The sequence below is a fragment of the Microtus pennsylvanicus genome, chromosome 13 (assembly GCF_037038515.1).
Source record: "Microtus pennsylvanicus isolate mMicPen1 chromosome 13, mMicPen1.hap1, whole genome shotgun sequence".
Taxonomy (NCBI): Eukaryota; Metazoa; Chordata; class Mammalia; order Rodentia; family Cricetidae; genus Microtus; species Microtus pennsylvanicus.
The window spans coordinates 55,595,710-55,612,965 of NC_134591.1; the positions used below are offsets into that span (position 1 = coordinate 55,595,710).

At 48.7% G+C, this 17,256-nt stretch overlaps 1 protein-coding gene across 15 annotated transcripts in view; it reads right to left on the bottom strand.

Moving 5' to 3' along the window:
* Window positions 1-7,410, bottom strand: part of Macf1 (microtubule actin crosslinking factor 1) — a 337,047-nt gene extending 329,637 nt beyond the window's left edge. For 5 of the 15 annotated variants that reach the window (XM_075946019.1, XM_075946013.1, XM_075946015.1 and 2 more), the window contains exons 1-2: window positions 7,022-7,112; window positions 2,695-2,953 (exon numbers count right to left, since the gene is read on the bottom strand). In XM_075946019.1, coding sequence (XP_075802134.1) covers window positions 2,695-2,914 — 220 coding nt within the window. In that variant the 5' untranslated portion in view covers window positions 2,915-2,953; window positions 7,022-7,112. Of the gene's footprint in view, window positions 1-2,694; window positions 2,954-7,021; window positions 7,113-7,283 lie in introns of those variants that run through there. The other 10 variants (XM_075946023.1, XM_075946017.1, XM_075946016.1 and 7 more) reach the window with 4 other exon arrangements.
* Window positions 7,411-17,256: the final 9,846 nt, after the last annotated feature.

The window sequence follows — 17,256 nt, forward strand, 5'->3', positions numbered from 1 at the left end:
AGAGCATTCAGGGTGTCCCAGCACCCACATGTGGGAGTCTCCTCAGAAGCAAGGCCGCCTGTTTCATTACTCTGGTGGAGCCCCCACAACATTCTAAAACTGTATGGAGACTTGAGCCAGACACTAAAGTAGCAGCCTGGTCCAACTCAGCTGCCTCTCTTCTTTCCTAAGGAAACACCCAACGGCAGCACGGTTATTTTTAACTGCGGCAGCCTCCCCTTCTCCAGCTTCACTGGTCCAGCCCCCTCCCCAAGACAGCCATTGGTGGATCAGGATGCAAAGATCAGCATGATGCCAGAATCAGAGCCTGAGAGCACAGCCCAACACCTGCCCAGCTCTTTCTCAGCTGACTTGGCAGGGTCCTGAGGGCCTTTGCCTGATGATTAAGCTCCCTTGACTCCCCTTGACTTACTGCCTAGACCAGAATCTAAAACAGCAGAGCCTTCTCAGAGAACTGGAGGAAGAAACTGTCACCGAGCCATCTAGAACCATGTATGAGATGAATGATGGGCTAGAAACAAGGAGAGAAAACTGATGCGTCCCCTCTGCCTTCAGGAGGAGAGATCTGTGACTCAGCGGCCCCCGAGGTATGCCCCTTCAAGGCTGGGCAAGCAAACCTCTTCCTGCATCCTAGGGCCTGCTCCAAACTTGGTTACTAGCTGATGTTTCAGGACCAAGACACCTGAGGACTTCCTCCACGGGCTCCCTCTTGCCCACCAGCAGTTCCTGCTTGCCATGCTTCTCTGCCGTCGGCTCCCCCAGAGCTCGCTCCTGCATCTTTCCTGACCCACGCGTCTACAGAGCCCCTCCCTCCTAACTTCCCGTGACAAGCCACTGCCACATATTAGCCTCTAAGTACTTCGTGCGCTCATTTGGTCAGTCGCTCCTTACTTGACGATCTCTAGTGCACAGGGCCCCTGTGTAAGTCACTGAAGGTCAAGGCATAAAATCAGCCACAGCACTGAATAGCTCACAGTCATGAGGGAGTGATGGGCTCCCTGTGGGTTCACTGCTCTGCTGGGCAAAGGAAGAGGAGGAGAGAAAAGCATGAATATATAAGAGTGGAGGAGGAGACTCTGGGTACCACTGGGGACATTAGGGCTAGAAAGGCTGGTACTTAAGAGAGGAGGAGGAGTGGCCAACATCTTGCAGAGAAGAAAATTAAAGCCTAGAGGTTTGATCCCACATGCTGCATACCTTGAAGGGCGAGCGACTGCGCAGTGCTGTGGGGATGGGGGTGGGCAGCTGGTAAAGTGGAGGAGATGGAGTGGGGCCTGGTTTGGGCTGAGTTCTTATGCTGAAGCCTTTATTTCACTGGCAACGAGGAGCCAGAGATGACTTATAAGCAGCTGGGGTGATGGGAGCAGGTTTGCATCTTAGACTAAAATGCTCGGGCAGTCACGTGGAAGCAGGAGGAAAAGACTGAGGGAACCAGAACCATCCGGCTGATCAGAAGGTCCAGGTGAGACAATGGAGCGACTTACACAAAGCAGGCCGCTCATGACGTCGCTGCTTGGCGACACCAAGGTCGGCTGAGGTGCTGAGCGTACATCAGGGAGCCAGCTCTGGATGCCTCCAGTGAAGCGGCTCTTGAGGACCCAGGTTCAGTTCCAAGCACATCACCACCCGTAACTCCTTATCCTCTTACACTCTTAACCTCTGCTGCCTTTTTTTTTTAATATTTATTTATTATGTATACAATATTCTGTCTGCGTGTATGCCTGAAGGCCAGAAGAGAGCGCCAGACCTCATTACAGATGGTTGTGAGCCACAGTGTGGTTGCTGGGAATTGAACTCAGGACCTTTGGAAGAGCAGGCAATGCTCTTAACCACTGAGCCATCTCTCCATCTCTCCAGCCCCCTAACCTCTGCTGCTTGAAGGCAAACGGGCACCTCCTGATCAGAGAAGGCAGCCCCTAGCCCTCACACTGGTACTGGAGAATCTACACACAAACTTCAAAAGGTGGCGTGAGTAAAATCGCCTCCGCCAAAGGCTTCCTTGTAAGGAAATAACATAACAGAAATTTTTTTTATTCCTAACTATGATCATCATAGTGCTGTCTAGTCTACTACATAAGAACAGTAAAAAAAAAAAAGAATAGGATGTAGAAAAACCCTGAAATATATGTACACAGCCTTCAAAAGTAACTACAGTCTGAGCCAGGTGGTGGCGCACACCTCTCATCCCAGCAGAGGCAGGCGAATCTCTGTGATTTTGAGACTAGCCTGGTCTACAAAGCAAGTTGCAGGTCAGCCAGGGCTACATAGTGAGACCCTGTGATGAAAACACAAAAATAAATTTTCAAATAACCATAAAATCTGAGATATAAATCAGAAGATCTTTTTCAGGGTAAATGAAGAAACAGATCCACACGGGAACAGAGGCCAGGAACTATTACATACATAAACCACAACGGAGTGGGAAGAGCACAGGGTGCAGAAATGAGAACAAGCCTCATTCAGTACTGGGGGAGGCAGGGTTTTTCTGGTTTTTGTTTTCTTTTTCCTTCAGGTTTCTCTTGAATGCCCTTTCATCATCCTTCAATAATAACAGTCGTCATAACAACAAGCTAGATTCCAGCTGACTTGGCCCTGAGGATCTCTCAGCTCCCTACTATGGCGGTGCACACTGGCCTACTCTTCCCTCCACCCCGCAGCATCCAGCTAGCCAAAGCTGCTGGAGATCGCTCTTACCAGCGACTCTGACCACGGCACGCTCTGCAGGGTCCAGCACCGAATCCTGGCTCTTCCGCTTCTTCTGCTCATGCAGTGGCAGATTCCAGGGCAAGGTGTCCCCGGGGGGACAGGGAGACAGGCTCCCTGACCGCTCACTCCGGTAAGATCGCTCGCTCCGACATGACCTCTCACTCCGACAGGACCGCTCGCTGAGCGTTTCTTCGTCTGAGGAAGACATGGCGGCTACAGAAAGGACTGGCTGTCCTGGGAGAAGGATCTGGAGGAGAGAGGGAAGATTGAGAGCAGAATGGAAGGATCACATAAGGAACACTGAGACTAGGATCGCGACTCCTGGCCCGGCTACTGACTTGATCTCTTTACCCTCCTGAACCTCAGTCTCCCCATTTACGAAATGAAATAACACAGCTGGGCATGGCAGCACAGGCATTAATCCCAGCACTCGGGAGGCAGAGGCAGGCAGATGCCTCTCTGGGTTCGAGGCCAGCCTGATCTACAGAATGAGTTCCAGGACAGCCAGGGCTACACGGAAAAACCCTTTCTAGAAAAAAAAAATATTAAAAACAACACATGCCAAGACTAATTCTTAGGGCTTAGGGGAAAATTATATTAGGTAATAGATCTATCTACCTACCTATCTATAGATAGAATGTGAATGATAGATAGATAGATAGATAGATAGATAGATAGATAGATAGATAGATGGATGGATGGATAGATAGATAGATAGATAGATAGAAAGATAGATAGATAGACCTATTAGAGCCAGCACTTAAGAGGTGGAGGCAGGAGGATCAAGAGTTTAAGGCCAGCCTTTGCAACATAGTGAGTTTAAGACTATCCAGGGTTACATGAGTTCTGGTTTCAAACAAAGCAAAACAAAAAGTCAGGCATGATAGCTCATGCCTATAATTCCAGTGCTTGTGAAACAGAGATGGAGGGGAGGCTCTGGCTACTCTTCTAGAAGTCCTAAGTTCTATTCTCAAAACCAAACTAAAATCTGATGACCTCTTCTGGCCTCTGCAGGCACCAGGCATGCATGTGGTACACAGACATGTATATAGCAGCTAAAACGCACACAACATGACAAAATTAGTAATATATCTACAAATATATGTACTCACACACACACACACATACACACATATATGTATGTTTTGGTTTTTCAAGACAAGGTTTCTCTGTGTAGCCCTGGCTGTCCTGGAACTTGTTCTGTAGACCAGGCTGGCCTCAACTCAGAAATTTGCCTGCCTCTTCCTCCTGAGTGCTGGGATTAAAGGCACGTACCACCATCACCCAGAAGTAACACTGTCTTAAAGATTAAAAGAGAAAAGAAAAAGGGGCAAGAGGATCCCACAAGTAGTTTAAGGTTAGCCTACATATTGAGTACCAGGCCAGCCTGGGATACAGCATGGAAGTCTGTTGAAAGAAATCTCCCTCCTTCTCCTCCAATGCTGGGGCTTGGGCCTCAGGCCTTGCACATACTAGGCAAGGGCTGTACCACTGGGTTACAACCCTAGCCACAAGTACTTATAAATCATTAGCACCATGTGGCTGGATATGGTACACAAACCTGTAATCCCAGCACTCCGGAGGCTAAGAGGCTGAAGCAGGAAGACTGTGAGATCAGTGTCTTCTGGGCTATATTCGGACACCCTGTCTCAAACAAACATACAAAGAAACTTGGGCTATAGGGAGAGATGGTTAAGAACGAATACTGCTCTTATAGGAGACCCAACTTCAGTTCCCAGGACCCACGGCAGGCAGTTCATAACTACTTGTAAGTCTAGCTCCAGGGACCTGACGCCCTCCTCTGGGCTCTTCAGACACCGGGCTCATGTGCACATATCCATGCACACACGATACATGCACACAGAATTAAAAATAAAATGAATTTTTAGCCAGGCATAGTATAACATGCCTGTAATCCCAGAACTCACGAGGCAGAGGCAGGCAGATCTCTGTGAGTTCAAGGCCAGTCTAGTCTACATGACAAGCTCCAGGCCAGTCATGGCTACATAGTAAGACACTGTCTAAAAACAAACAAAAATAATGGGTGAATGTTACCTTCCATTACTAATAGCCAGACAGAAAGATATGCGTTCAAATTCTACTCCTTTATTCATTAGCTGTATGACCCTGAAAAAGCTATTTAATTTTGTCACCCTTGACATTCTCATCTATAAAATGGGCATGATGCTACCATCTAACCTTACAGTGTTGTTTGCAAGAACTAACTAATATCCTTTCATCTGATGCCAGGTACCCAGTAAGCACTCAGTGCAGAAGCTATTATTACATTCCCCTTCTTACCTCCCAGGAATCTATACGGATAAAATGGGACAACAGATGGGAAACATTTTCAAAAAGCTAATGTACAGTCTCAGCAGCAGGAATGAAAAGAAACATGAGCTACAATAGGTGGGAATTCCTGATTTCTCCAGCACAGATTAGACACAGCACTAAACCTGAAGCAAGAGAGACCTGGCTGTAAATTCTAGTCCTGTCACTCACAATCGGTGAGATCAGGGGCAAGCCATTCTACCTCTGGGAGACTCAGCTTCATCAGCTCCACAGTGGGGGAGGGGCAGTACTTCTCCTTCCAGGATATTTTAAGGACACCCGTGAAATGTGAATGTAAACGTAGCTGGTACCATGTATGTCACACAGCAGGCATTAGATGAAATATTCATTGGCTCATTCCAAGGGCTGTGTGGGAATACATCACACAGCATGGGGCCGGGGGTGATGGTAAGGACCTTCAGTTTTTCTGGTCAGTTTAGCTAGCGGAGGGAGAGGAGTGGAAACACACTCATTCCAAGCCAGCTGGACTCCACCAGTCAGACTGGGCAGCCTTCCCTCAGCCAGGCCCAGCTCACTGCCCTGAACCATCTGCTACACATGGCCCACCACCCCAAGAGCTCTCAGAGCCAAGATGATGCATGCCTTCAGCTGTCAGCCTTCCGATGAGGACCCAGAGCTAGCTCAGGTAAATAGTTCCGTTTGGGCTCTAAAGGCAGGACATGGAAACGCTGTCAACTTTTCCTTACGGGGAATATCTGCACACAGGGCTGTGCAAAACAGGGAAGTGGCCTAAATGCCTGGGTCCCTAGCACAGCTCCTTGTAGATCCCGGGAATCTCGGCTTAGAAGCAGCAAGAGGTAGAGACACTCTCCTGGATCAGGGACGTCTCCCTCAGAAGCACAGAACTCAGATAACAAAAGATCCCACCATGGGTTTCTGTGGAGCTCGGGGCAGTCAGAGCGGCCCTGTCAGGACATTCCTGTGTCAGCAGTGAGGCGCTTCCCAGGGAACAGCAAGGCCCTTCTTGCCCCCTGAAAGAGTTGAAAAGATCCAAGGACGGGCACGGCTTTGCCCTTTTTCGGAGCACTTGACCCCAGTCTCCTCATTACCTTCTAGTACCTCTTTGGTTCGGTGGAGTGCTGAAGTGACAGCCCCAACCTCTAGGAAACTCAGGCTGTGCCCGCATTCTACCCTCAACCCTGGGCAGGAGACTGCCCCTCCTCTCTGGCCACCTGCTTCGTTCTAGAGCCTCCCATTCTCCTCCTAGACGCCCATTTTTACTACAAAGGCCCTCGTAGGCAAGGCCTCCTCGGTGAGAAGCCGGGCCCTCCTCGGCTCAAGCCAGGCCGGTGACAATCTTCGACCTCTCACACACACTCACACCTGTGTGACCTCCGGGCTTCCGCCCTACTCCTCAATCAGTCAGGTCACTCTATCCATCCCGGACTCTATCCATCCCGGATTGGCAAGAACGCGCGCCCACACCCCCAATGCATCTCGAAGGTCCCCAGGCAACCTGGGTCCTCTACAGGCATCTGACCCTGCACCGACAGGCTGCTGCTCTCCCCACCTCTCCTCCACCCCCACGGCGCGGGGGAGGGGCGCTCCCCGGAGTCGGTGGCGGCGCGGGTGGGTCCGCGTGCCCGCCGCGCGTGGCTGACAAAGAGCGGGGACGCGTGACCGAGGATCGGCAGGGCGTCGGTGCCATCGACCGATCTCGGGAACCAAGAGGCGAGTTTCCCTGCCCAGCCCTGGCCGCTCCTGCAGGTCCCGGTCGTGTGCCCCATTTTTTCCAGAAACACGCCTCCCTTTGGCCCGGGCAGCGGCCGCCCGAGGGAACCCCGACTCCGAGCGCTCCGCACTCCCCGCGCTGCAGGTGCGAGGCCCGCACGGCTGCGGTGCCCGTGCCTGTCAACCCGCATGCCAGTCGCCCCGGGGCTGGGGTGCGGCCGCCCCGGCTCCAAGCATCACCGCGCAGCCGGCGGAGGAGCCGGGAGCCCCCCGAGCCCGCCCCGCGCCTTACCCTGTGAGCGCGAGGAGGAGGCCGGCGGGCGGCTGCGGCGCGGCGCGGCGGAGGGGAGCGGCTCCCACAATGGCCGAGCTCGCGCCGCCGAGCCCCCCGCCCCCCGCGCCCTAGCGGCGGCGGCAGAAGCCGAGCCCGCGCAGCCGCCCAACCCGCTCCCCACCCCCGGCGCCGGCGCCGCCCCCCGCCCGCCGCGCTCTCCGCCCTGCACCCCTCCCGCCGCGCCCTGCGGGTCTGCGGCCCCGCGCCCCTCCGCACTCACCCCGCGTCTTCTCGCAGTCCCTTCCTTTGCAACGACACCAGGGCCCGCGGGGACGATTCACACCCCTCACTTCCCGGCCTCGGGGCTGCCGACCTCTCCGCCCCCGACCCGGGGCCGCTCGCTGACCCTGGCCCGCCCCTTGGAGCTCTTCTCGGCCAGTCCCAGGATGACTCTCCCAGGCTCGGGCTCTCTGCCCGGTCCGGCTCGGCCGGGGTTCTGGAATAACCTCGGCCTGCCCTCTTGCCCACTTCCTCTAAAACCACATTCTGTCATCATTCCTGGGGCCCCTTTTGGAGAAGGCCCCGGGGGAATTGAGTCCAGGAGGGACTTGAAGGCTCCATTTCTCCCGAGGGATAAAGGGAAGAGGGGAGCCAGCACCCCCTCCCCCAAGAGAGTCCTGTCTCCTGATTGATTGGAGACACTTGAAGGCTATAGGGTAAAGGCAGCGCCTTGCTTGGAGGAAGCTTCTTCCACTGATAAGACGTTTATTGAGCTCCTTCTGCCTGCTTCTGCGGTGCAGATAAGTAAATGTGTCTAGAATGTTTCTGCATAGAAACAGCCACCTTATGGGTATGCCTTCTGGTTACTGTGCAAAGTACTTTACCTGGTTGATGACAGACATAGATTTCTTATCATTCATTCACTCATTCATTCAACAAATATGCTTTGAACGTCTACACCCAGTTACTGAAGATCCCTAAACGAGGAGGATGTATCTAACCCCAGCCGGCAGGCCCCAATGGGTTTACAGTCCAGCAGATCAAATAAAGACCAGAAGGCATCCCAAGAGACTGCATTATGGTCTTTCACTTATGAATGCAAAACTAAAATCAGATAATGTGCTCAAAGGTCCTCCAGGGAGGTAGGAGCTGTGGGGCCCAAGAAGAGAACTATCAGAAACCTGAAGGCCCCACTTGCCTGGCTAGAGGACGCCTAAAGGTTTTCTCTTCTCAGCCCTCAGTGAGAGGCAGAGGATCACAAGCTCATCAAAGCCAGCAGAGACTTGGCCGGAAAAATGAGGACACAGAGGTGGAGGGAGGAGAATCAAAGATCAGGAGTTGAAGGTCTACATACACAAGATCCTGACGCAAAGGAAAACCAAACCCAAATAAAGAAGTCATGGTATATGGTAAATACTAACTATATTTAACTTTCATAAATCCCAAATCATTTTAAATTTTTTGAAAGATTTATTTATTATGTATAAAGTGTTCTGTCTGCATGTATGTCTGCAGGCCAGAAGAGGGCGCCAGATCTCATTACAGATGGTTGTGAGCCACCATGTGGTTGCTGGGAATTGAACTCAGGACCTCTGGAAGAAGAGCCCATGCTCTTAATCTCTGAGCTGTCTTTCTAATCCAACTTTGAACTTTTATTACATTGTGTATATATGTATGTGTGCACGTGTGCCAAGATTCACAGTGTGGAGGTCCAAGGACAACTTGTGGGAATTGGTTCTCTTCTATCATGTATCATGTGGCTTCCAGAGTCCAAGCTGAGGTCCTCAGGTTTAGCTGAAAATACCTGCTGAGCCATTTCACTAACCCTAAAGATACATTTTTAAGATGAAAAACTGCCCTGTGTGATGGCTTATGACTACAATACCAGCACTTAAGAGGCTGAGGCTGGAGAATTACCATGAATTCAAGACTAGCCTGGACTACAAAGTGAGTTCCAGGACAGCCTGAGCTATGTTTTAAGAACTTGTCTATAGCTGGGCAGTGGTGGTGCAGGCCTTTAATTCCAGCACTTGGGAGGCAGAAGCAGGTGGATCTTGGTGAATTCAAGGCCAGCCTGGTCTACAGAGTGAGTTCCAGGACAGCCAGGGCGACACAGAAAAACCCTATCTCAAAAACAACATACAAACAAACACAACACCCCAGCCACAGTAACTTGTCTATAAACAAATATAAGAAACAAAGTTCCTGGTTCTGGGGATGGTCCTGACTCCATGCATGTACAAGTAGCACCAGATGGATCTAGTGGGTTTAAAACAGAGCACATCAGAGGTAAAGAGCCCAGGGTCAGTTCCTTGGTGGCTCAACTGCTTATCGGAGAATCCAGTTCCAGGAGATCTGACAACCTCTTCCGACCTCGCTGGCACATACATACCTCATAAATATAAAATGAAATAAATGCATCTAGAAAGAAGACATTAAAAACAGAGCACACAAAGTTAGGAGGGAAAGTGGGGAGAACAGAAGAGAAAGCAGAAGGGAGGATTTGATTAAGACACATCATGATATGCTTGTATGAAATTCTTAAAAGAAATTCCGTGAAATTAATTGTTTCTGTGGTCAGTAACATCCAAAATAAAAACCAGATTATATTTAGATTATAAAATAATATAATAAAATAAAAATGCTATGAGGTGTGGGAGCATTAAGCTGAAAGGTCATTTTTAATGTTGAAATGAGCATCGCAGTGCTTGCCCAATGAGACAGGACTGTGGGTGCCAAGGGGGTTGGGCAAGGTGAAAATATAGGGAGAGCATGGGGAACCCGTGTCCACAGGGGCAGGGAGCTGTGGGGCCCAAGAAGAGAACTATCAGAAACCTGAAGGCCCCACTTGCCTGGCTAGAGGACACCTAAAGGTTTTCTCTGCCCAGCCCTCAGTGACCATCCCAAATCTGACCACTAGTCCATCCCTGAATTATTCATGTTGCAAGCTGCCAGAAGGTGGAGCTTCCGGAACCTTCTGGATTTAGGACGTACAGCTGTGAATCCCCCAGGGCTATGTCCCTAGCTCCAACAGTACTACCCTGGGATTGAGCTGCTGATGAGATTTGCCAAGATTTTTTTTTTCTGTTGGCAGTGGGCCAATGACCTTGGGCTACTGGACTCCCATTTATTTCAGCAATCTTTTGTTGAGGAATACTGTGTGCTGGGGGGTGGGGCGGGGGGAGGTTGGGGCTGTTTTGGGAACACAGATGTCAATCCAATCAGGTTCTTGTCCTTGAGGACTGTAGAGGTGCCTCAGGACCTGTACAGGGGTGGACAGACACTTCAAAAGGATTGCCTTCCAGAACACCCTCCACTGCTCCCTTCCACCTCATCCTATTCCCCAGCAGGTCATTGCTGCTTCTCTCAAGTGGGCTTGGAATCCCACAGCCCAAATAACCTAACCTGGGGCCTCTTGGGGCCTTAGGGGATCCCAGAGCAGCTTCTCACTAACATGGCTATTGTGAGTCCTGCCTTCCTGACTTAGTCCTGCAACTTGGGCCACACTGTTCCTTTCACACTTGGAACAATGACTTCCACTCCACAAAAGTAGTCAAGCACTCACTAGGGCCAGGCACTGAGCTTTGTGCCTGTGGCAAGAAGGAGAAGAAGAAGAGGAAGGGGAGGGGAGGGGAGGGAAGGGAAGGGAAGGGAAGGGAAGGGAAGGGAAGGGAAGGGAAGGGAAGGGAAGAAAAAGAAAAGAATCAGAAGGTGGAAGGCCCACACTTTATTTACAGAGTTCTGCCTGCTTGTATGCCTGCAGACCAGAGGAGGGCACCAGATCCCATTACAGATGGTTATAAGTCACCACATGGTCGCTGGGAACTGAACTCACGACCTCTGAAAGAGCAACCAGTGCTCTTAATCTCTGACCTATCTTTCCTCTCCAGCCCTGAGTGAAGCTCTTATCTATGAATGAATGAATGAATGAATGAATGAATGAGTGAATGAATGAATGAGACACAAACAGTCCCTGTTCTTAAGCTACTCCCAGTTTGAGAACAAAAATTCGAGACCAGCCTGGTCTACAAGAGCTAGTTCCAGGACAGGCTCCAAAACCACAGAGAAACCCTGTCTCAAAAAAAAAAAACAGCCGGGCGGTGGTGGCGCACACCTTTAATCCCAGCACTCGGGAGGCAGAGGCAGGCGGATCTCTGTGAGTTCGAGACCAGCCTGGTCTACAAGAACTAGTTCCAGGACAGGCTCCAAAACCACAGAGAGACCCTGTCTCAAAAAAAAAAAAAAGATAAATAGGAAATTACACTTCTGCTTCGTTTCTGCTGAGATAGAAGAATGTAGGGGGACCCCAAGAATAGGCATAGACAGTAGGGGAACCCCAAGAATAGGCACAGACAGAAAAGGGACTCTTCCAAAAGATTGGTGCCAGGTAATTTTACCAGGGTTGCCTTCCTCTCCCCTTCCCTCCTTTCTTCTTTCCTTCCTTTGGTTTTTGTTTGTTTGAGACTGGTCTCAAACACACTATGTACTGGAGCAGTGTTCTCAGCCTATGGGTTGAGACCCCTTTGGGTCAAAGGATTCTTTCACAGGGGTGGCCTAAGACCATCAGAAACACAGATATATTTACACTATGGTTTATAACAGTAGCAAAATTACAGTTATGACATAGCAACAAAAGTAAATTTATGGTTGGGGTCACCACAATATGAGGAACTGTATTAAAGGGTTGCAGCATTTGCAAGGTTGAGAAGCACTATATAGGAGGATGACCTTCATTAAGAGAATTAATCACTCTTAATTCTCTCGTCTCCTCTTCTCAAGGCTAGGATGGCAGGCATGGGCCTCTGTGCTCAGATTTCTTTTGTTATGGTCATTGGGTTTTGTTGTTGTTGTTGTTGAGTTTGTTTGTTTGCTTATGTATTCTTAGCTGTCCCAGAACTCCAGGTGGAACTTGAACTCACAAAGATCCTCCTGACTCTGCCTTCTGAGTGCTGAGATTAAAGACATGAGCCACCACATCCAGCCTTTGTTCTTGTTCTTGTTCTTGGTGGTGGTGGTTGGTGGTGGCTGGTGGTGGTTGGGGATCAAACCCAGAGCCTTGCTCACACTGGGCAAGTACTCTACCACAGTTACCTCCCTATCCTGATTCTTCCTAGGATATATATAATGATGCCATCCGGAGTTGGGTCACAGTTTATCTCCAGATGTTACCTTTTCCACCTAACACTGGACCCCTACTCACTAGACCCCCTGTGTGCTTGACATCCCTAACCCCACTGGGATGGCTGATCTAAAAGACACAATAGAGTGAAACGTTGGAAAGACTGTATTGCAGGGGTGAGCTTCCTGAAGAGGCACTCAGGCCTGCCTTCAAAGTGGAGAAAGGCTGGGTATCAAGGTGGCAGGAGCATAGGTGTGGGCGGGGCGGGCTCTGCTGCCTTGTTCTAGGCTTCTATAGTCCCTGTCCTTTTGTCACCTGGGTTGCTGAGATGCTTGCGTGCTGCTTTAGAGCCACTCAAGGTAGAGCATGTCGTCATCCTAGTACTCCCGGAGCAGAAGAATCAAGACTTCAAGGCTAGCCTCAGCTGTATAGCGCGTTTGAGGCCAGCCTAGAAAACCTGTCTCAAAAAAATATCCCACAAGAACAAAAGCCTGTGGAGGCAGGACTTGTGCCTACTTGGTCTCTGTTTTACTTCTGTTTTTAAGATGGTGTTCAATAAATATTCCTTAATTGAATGGGTGAATGAACGAATGAGTTAATAATAGCCTCTGAGAAGGTGATCAACACCAGGGCAGGGAAAGTTGGAGACTCAGGTTCGCTAACAAAGGAGGCACCAGGGCTGGAGAGATGGCTCAGTGGTTAAGAGCATTGCCTGCTCTTCCAAAGGTCCTGAGTTCAATTCCCAGCAACCACATGGTGGCTTACAACCATCTGTAATGAGATCTGGCGCCCTCTTCTGGCCTGCAGGCACACATGCAGACAGAACACTTTGTACATAATAAATAAATAAACAAATAAATAAATATTCAAAGGAGCTAGTATCAAGTCCGAAGTTAGGCTTCATTGTATGAAATGGACAAAACCCCAAGCTCCCTGTGGTGGTAAATCTGTGACCCTGACAGAACCTAGAGTCACCTAGAGGACAAATCTCTGGGCGATTCTGAGAGGAAAAGACTGTACCAGACGTCAGTGCCGCAGTGTCTAGACTGGGTGTGGAGAGAGAGGAGGAGCCACCTCAAAGGAGGAAGGCACCGGTCCGTGGCCCTAAGGGAAAAGGAGAGAGCAAGTAGATAACTGTCCCACTCCTGCTCCAACTCCGGCTGGATCTTGAGAGACAACAGTTAAAATTGAGCTAAAATAAACCCTTTGTTCTTTAAGTTGCTTTTGTCAGATACTTTGTAGCAGAAAGGAGGACAGTAGCTAGAATCTCAGAGGCAGGGTTCTCTTTTAAGCAGGCCACGCCCCATGAGGCAACTTACAAATAGGCATCTGCTTATTCAAGACGCCTCCTCCCTTGGGCCTCCCTTCTTCCCTCCTTGCATCTGAGACAGGGTCTGGTTACACTGCCTAGGCTGACCCCAAATTCACAATCCTCCTGCCTCAAGATGCTAGGATTACCAGCATACCTTAGCAGGCCCAGCTTCTACATGCATTTTTATGTAGATGTTATTCTCTCTTTAGACTTTATATCTAAAAATGGTCTTTGGCTGTTTCAAACAGTAAACTGGGTATGGATCTGGAGTCCCAACACTTGGGGTAGGAAGGCTCTAATCTAAGTATTTTACCTAATGTCAATTTATTAACTTTTTTTTTTTCTGAGACAGGGTTTTTCTGGTTAACACTGTTAACTGAGTGCTGGGATTAAAGGATATTATTTCCTTCTTAGGTTTTTGATGGAGTTAAAGACTAGATAAGGCTGGGCGGTGGTGGCACATGCCTTTAATCCCAGCACTCGGGAGGCAGAGGCAGGCGGATCTCTGTGAGTTCGAGACCAGCCTGGTCTACAAGAGCTAGTTCCAGGACAGGCTCCAAAACCACAGAGAAACCCTGTCTCAAAAAACCAAAAAAAAAAAAGAGGAGCTCAGCTTGATTTCCACCACCCACACAACTGCTCATAACATTTTTATCTCCAATCTTGGGGGATCCAGTGCCATCTTCTGCCCCCTGTGAACACCAAGAATGCACAGATGCACAGACAGACATGCTGCCCAAACACCTGTGCATATAAAATACAGAAAGAGTAAAAATTTAAAAAAGAGGCCAGGCGTGATGGTGCGTGCCTTTAATCCCAGAACTCAGGAGGCAGAAGCAGGCAGATCTCTGAGTTCAAGGTCAGCCTGATCTATAGAGTGAGTTCTAGTCCAGGACAGCCAGAGTTAACAGAGAAACCTTGTCTCAAACAAAACAAATCAAAGTATAGTACAGTAAATACATAAGCATTGAAGTTACTATCACATACTCCACACTGTGATACTGCAGACTGGCCGTTCCCTCGATGGCAGTGTAATATACTTGTTAACCCCAGTATTATCATGAACACTGGAGGGATACTTATAACAACTAGGATGTCATTAAATAATAGGAAATTGCCAGCTGTTTTATAATTTTATGCTATATGCTGTATGATGCGTACAAACCATGCATACATCATATCGGTGGTTCAGGATGGAGACTCTCTTTTTTTTTTTTCAACCAAAGTCTATCTAGCTAGCCTTAGTGGTCCTGGAACATACATACTCTGTAGACCAGGCTGGCCTCAAATCCACAGAGATCTGTCTGCCTTTGCCTCTCCAGTACTAGGAATTACTTCTTTTCCTTGAGGCTATTTTTTTTTTCATTTGTCCCAGCTAAGACGGAAGTTGGTACTGGGAGTGGAGTATTGCTGTGATAGGCCAGACCATGATTTTGTTCAGAGGAATGTGGACTTTGGGACTTTGGATTAGGAAAGCAGTTGAATGCTTTAAGTAGGGCTTAATGGGCCATATTAGCAGGAGTGTGGAAGACAGTGGTGCTGAGGGTGATTTGAACTGTGGGGGCCTGGCTTAAGAGTTTTCAGAGAAAAATATTAGCATGTGTCCTAGAGACCATTCAAGTAATATTTTAGCAAAGAACGTGTATGCTTTCTGCCCTTGTCTTAAAAAAAAATCTGTCTGAGACTAAATTGAAGAGTTATGGATTAACAAGTTTGACAGAGAAAATTTTCAGATAGCCTGGTGTTGACTGTTGCTTGGTTATTAGTGACCATGTTTGTGCAGATCTGTAGCAAATAAAAGTAGAAAATATAGATTAAAAGTTTAAAGAAAATCTGATACTAAATAAAATAAAGGGAGTGGTGACCTCAAGGCAAGACCCCGCTCAGATAGGCTTCCAACTTGTGGAAAGGAATTAAAGAAAATCTTAGGGCCCTGTGTGGTGGTACTTGCCTTAATCCCAGTACTTCAGAGGCAGGCGGTTCTCTGAGTTTGAGGCCAGCCTGGTCTACAGAGGGAGTTTCAGGACAGCCAAGCTTATGAAGGAAACTATCCAAAAAAAAAAAAAAAGAAAGAAAAGAAAGAAAGAAAAAAAGAAAAAGAAAAAAAAAGAAAGAAAAAGCAAGCAAGCAAGCAAGCTGGGGAAGATGGACCAGCTATTCCAGGGCCAATGAGGTATTTCTGGACTTTCTCTTTGCACCACCAGCTCCCAAATAATGACAAAGAGACTTATTAATTATGGAAGCTTGGCCTTTAGCTTAGGCTTGTTTCTAACTGGCTCTCTTAACTTCATTCACCTGTTTTCTATTAATCTACATTTTGCCACATGGCTTTTTACCTCTCTTTCATTCTGTATGTCTGACTCCCTTTGTGTCTTGCTGACATCTTCTGCAAGCCTAGATTCATCCTAAATTCCTCTCTCTCCCTGGAGGTCCTGTCTATCCTCTTCTGACTCGCTATTGGCCATTCAGCTCTTTATTAAGCCAATCAGAAGGCACCTTATCAAATACACATCTTCACGGTTACAAAATGGTTATCCCACACCAGTGAGATGCTGACCAGCTCAGCATGGTCCTCGGATTTCCACATTCTTGGTTCCTGTGACCCTCATGGTAACATGAGCCTTCAGCACAGGCCCCAGCCCCAGCAGGACCATGGATCCAGACATGGCCCTGAGCAGCAGTCCAGGCCCTGGCGTCACTATGACCCTAGTGGCAGCACAGGACACTCAGATCAGCATGACCCCGATGTCAGCATGGCAGATTGTGGCCTAGACCCTGGTATCCATGCGGCCTTTGTTTTGTTTTTTTGTTTGTTTGTTTGTTTGTTTCGAGACAGGGTTTCTCTGTGGCTTTGGAGCCTGTCCTGGAACTAGTTCTGTAGACCAGGCTGGTCTCGAACTCACAGAGATCCACCTGCCTCTGCCTCCCGAGTGTTGGGATTAAAGGCGTGCGCCACCACCGCCCGGCTCCATGCGGCCTTTGGTGGCAGTGTGCGGTCCAGTTAGTTAGGCGTTTTTTTCTCTTCCTTCCTTCCTTTTCTTTTCTTTTCTCTTTTTTTTGTTTTTTTATTTTGTTTTTCAAGGTAGGGTTTCTCTGCAGCTTTGGAGCCTGTCCTGGAACTAGCTCTTGTAGACGAGGTTGACCTCAAACTCACAGAGATCCGCCTGCCTCTGCCTCCTGAGTGCTGGGATTAAAGGCATGTGCCACCACCTCCTGGCTATCTTTTAGCTTTTTCGAGACAAGGTTTTTCTGTAATTGCCCTAGCTGCCCTGAAACTCACTTTGTAGACCAGGCTAGCTTTGAACTCACGGAGAACCACCTGCCTCTGCCTCCTGAATGCTGAGATTAAAGGCATGAAGTGAGGCATTTCATGGTGGCCATTTTAAAAGCTTTTTCCAATTACTCTAATATCTGTGTCATTTTGTGCTGGTGCCTATAATGGATTCATATCTATCTATCTATCTATCTATCTATCTATCTATCTATCTATCTATCTATCTATCTTTGGCTTTTCAAGATAAGGTTTCTCTGTGTAGCCCTTGTTGTCCCAGAACTCACATCGTAGACCAAGCTGCCTCGAACTCAGAGATCTGCCTGCCTCTGCCTCAAAGGACAATATGTGAGAGTTGGCTTCTCCTCTACTGTGTGGATTCCAGGGATCAAACTCAGGTTGTGAGGCTTGGGGGCAGCACCTTTGCCCACTGAGTCATCTGCCTTCCCTTTTCCTCAAGTTAAACCTGTGAGGTTCTTGGTATGAGAAGAGGTTTTGGCTTGAGACTAGGACAGTTTGGACTAGCTCAACCTCTGGGTTTTATTTTATTC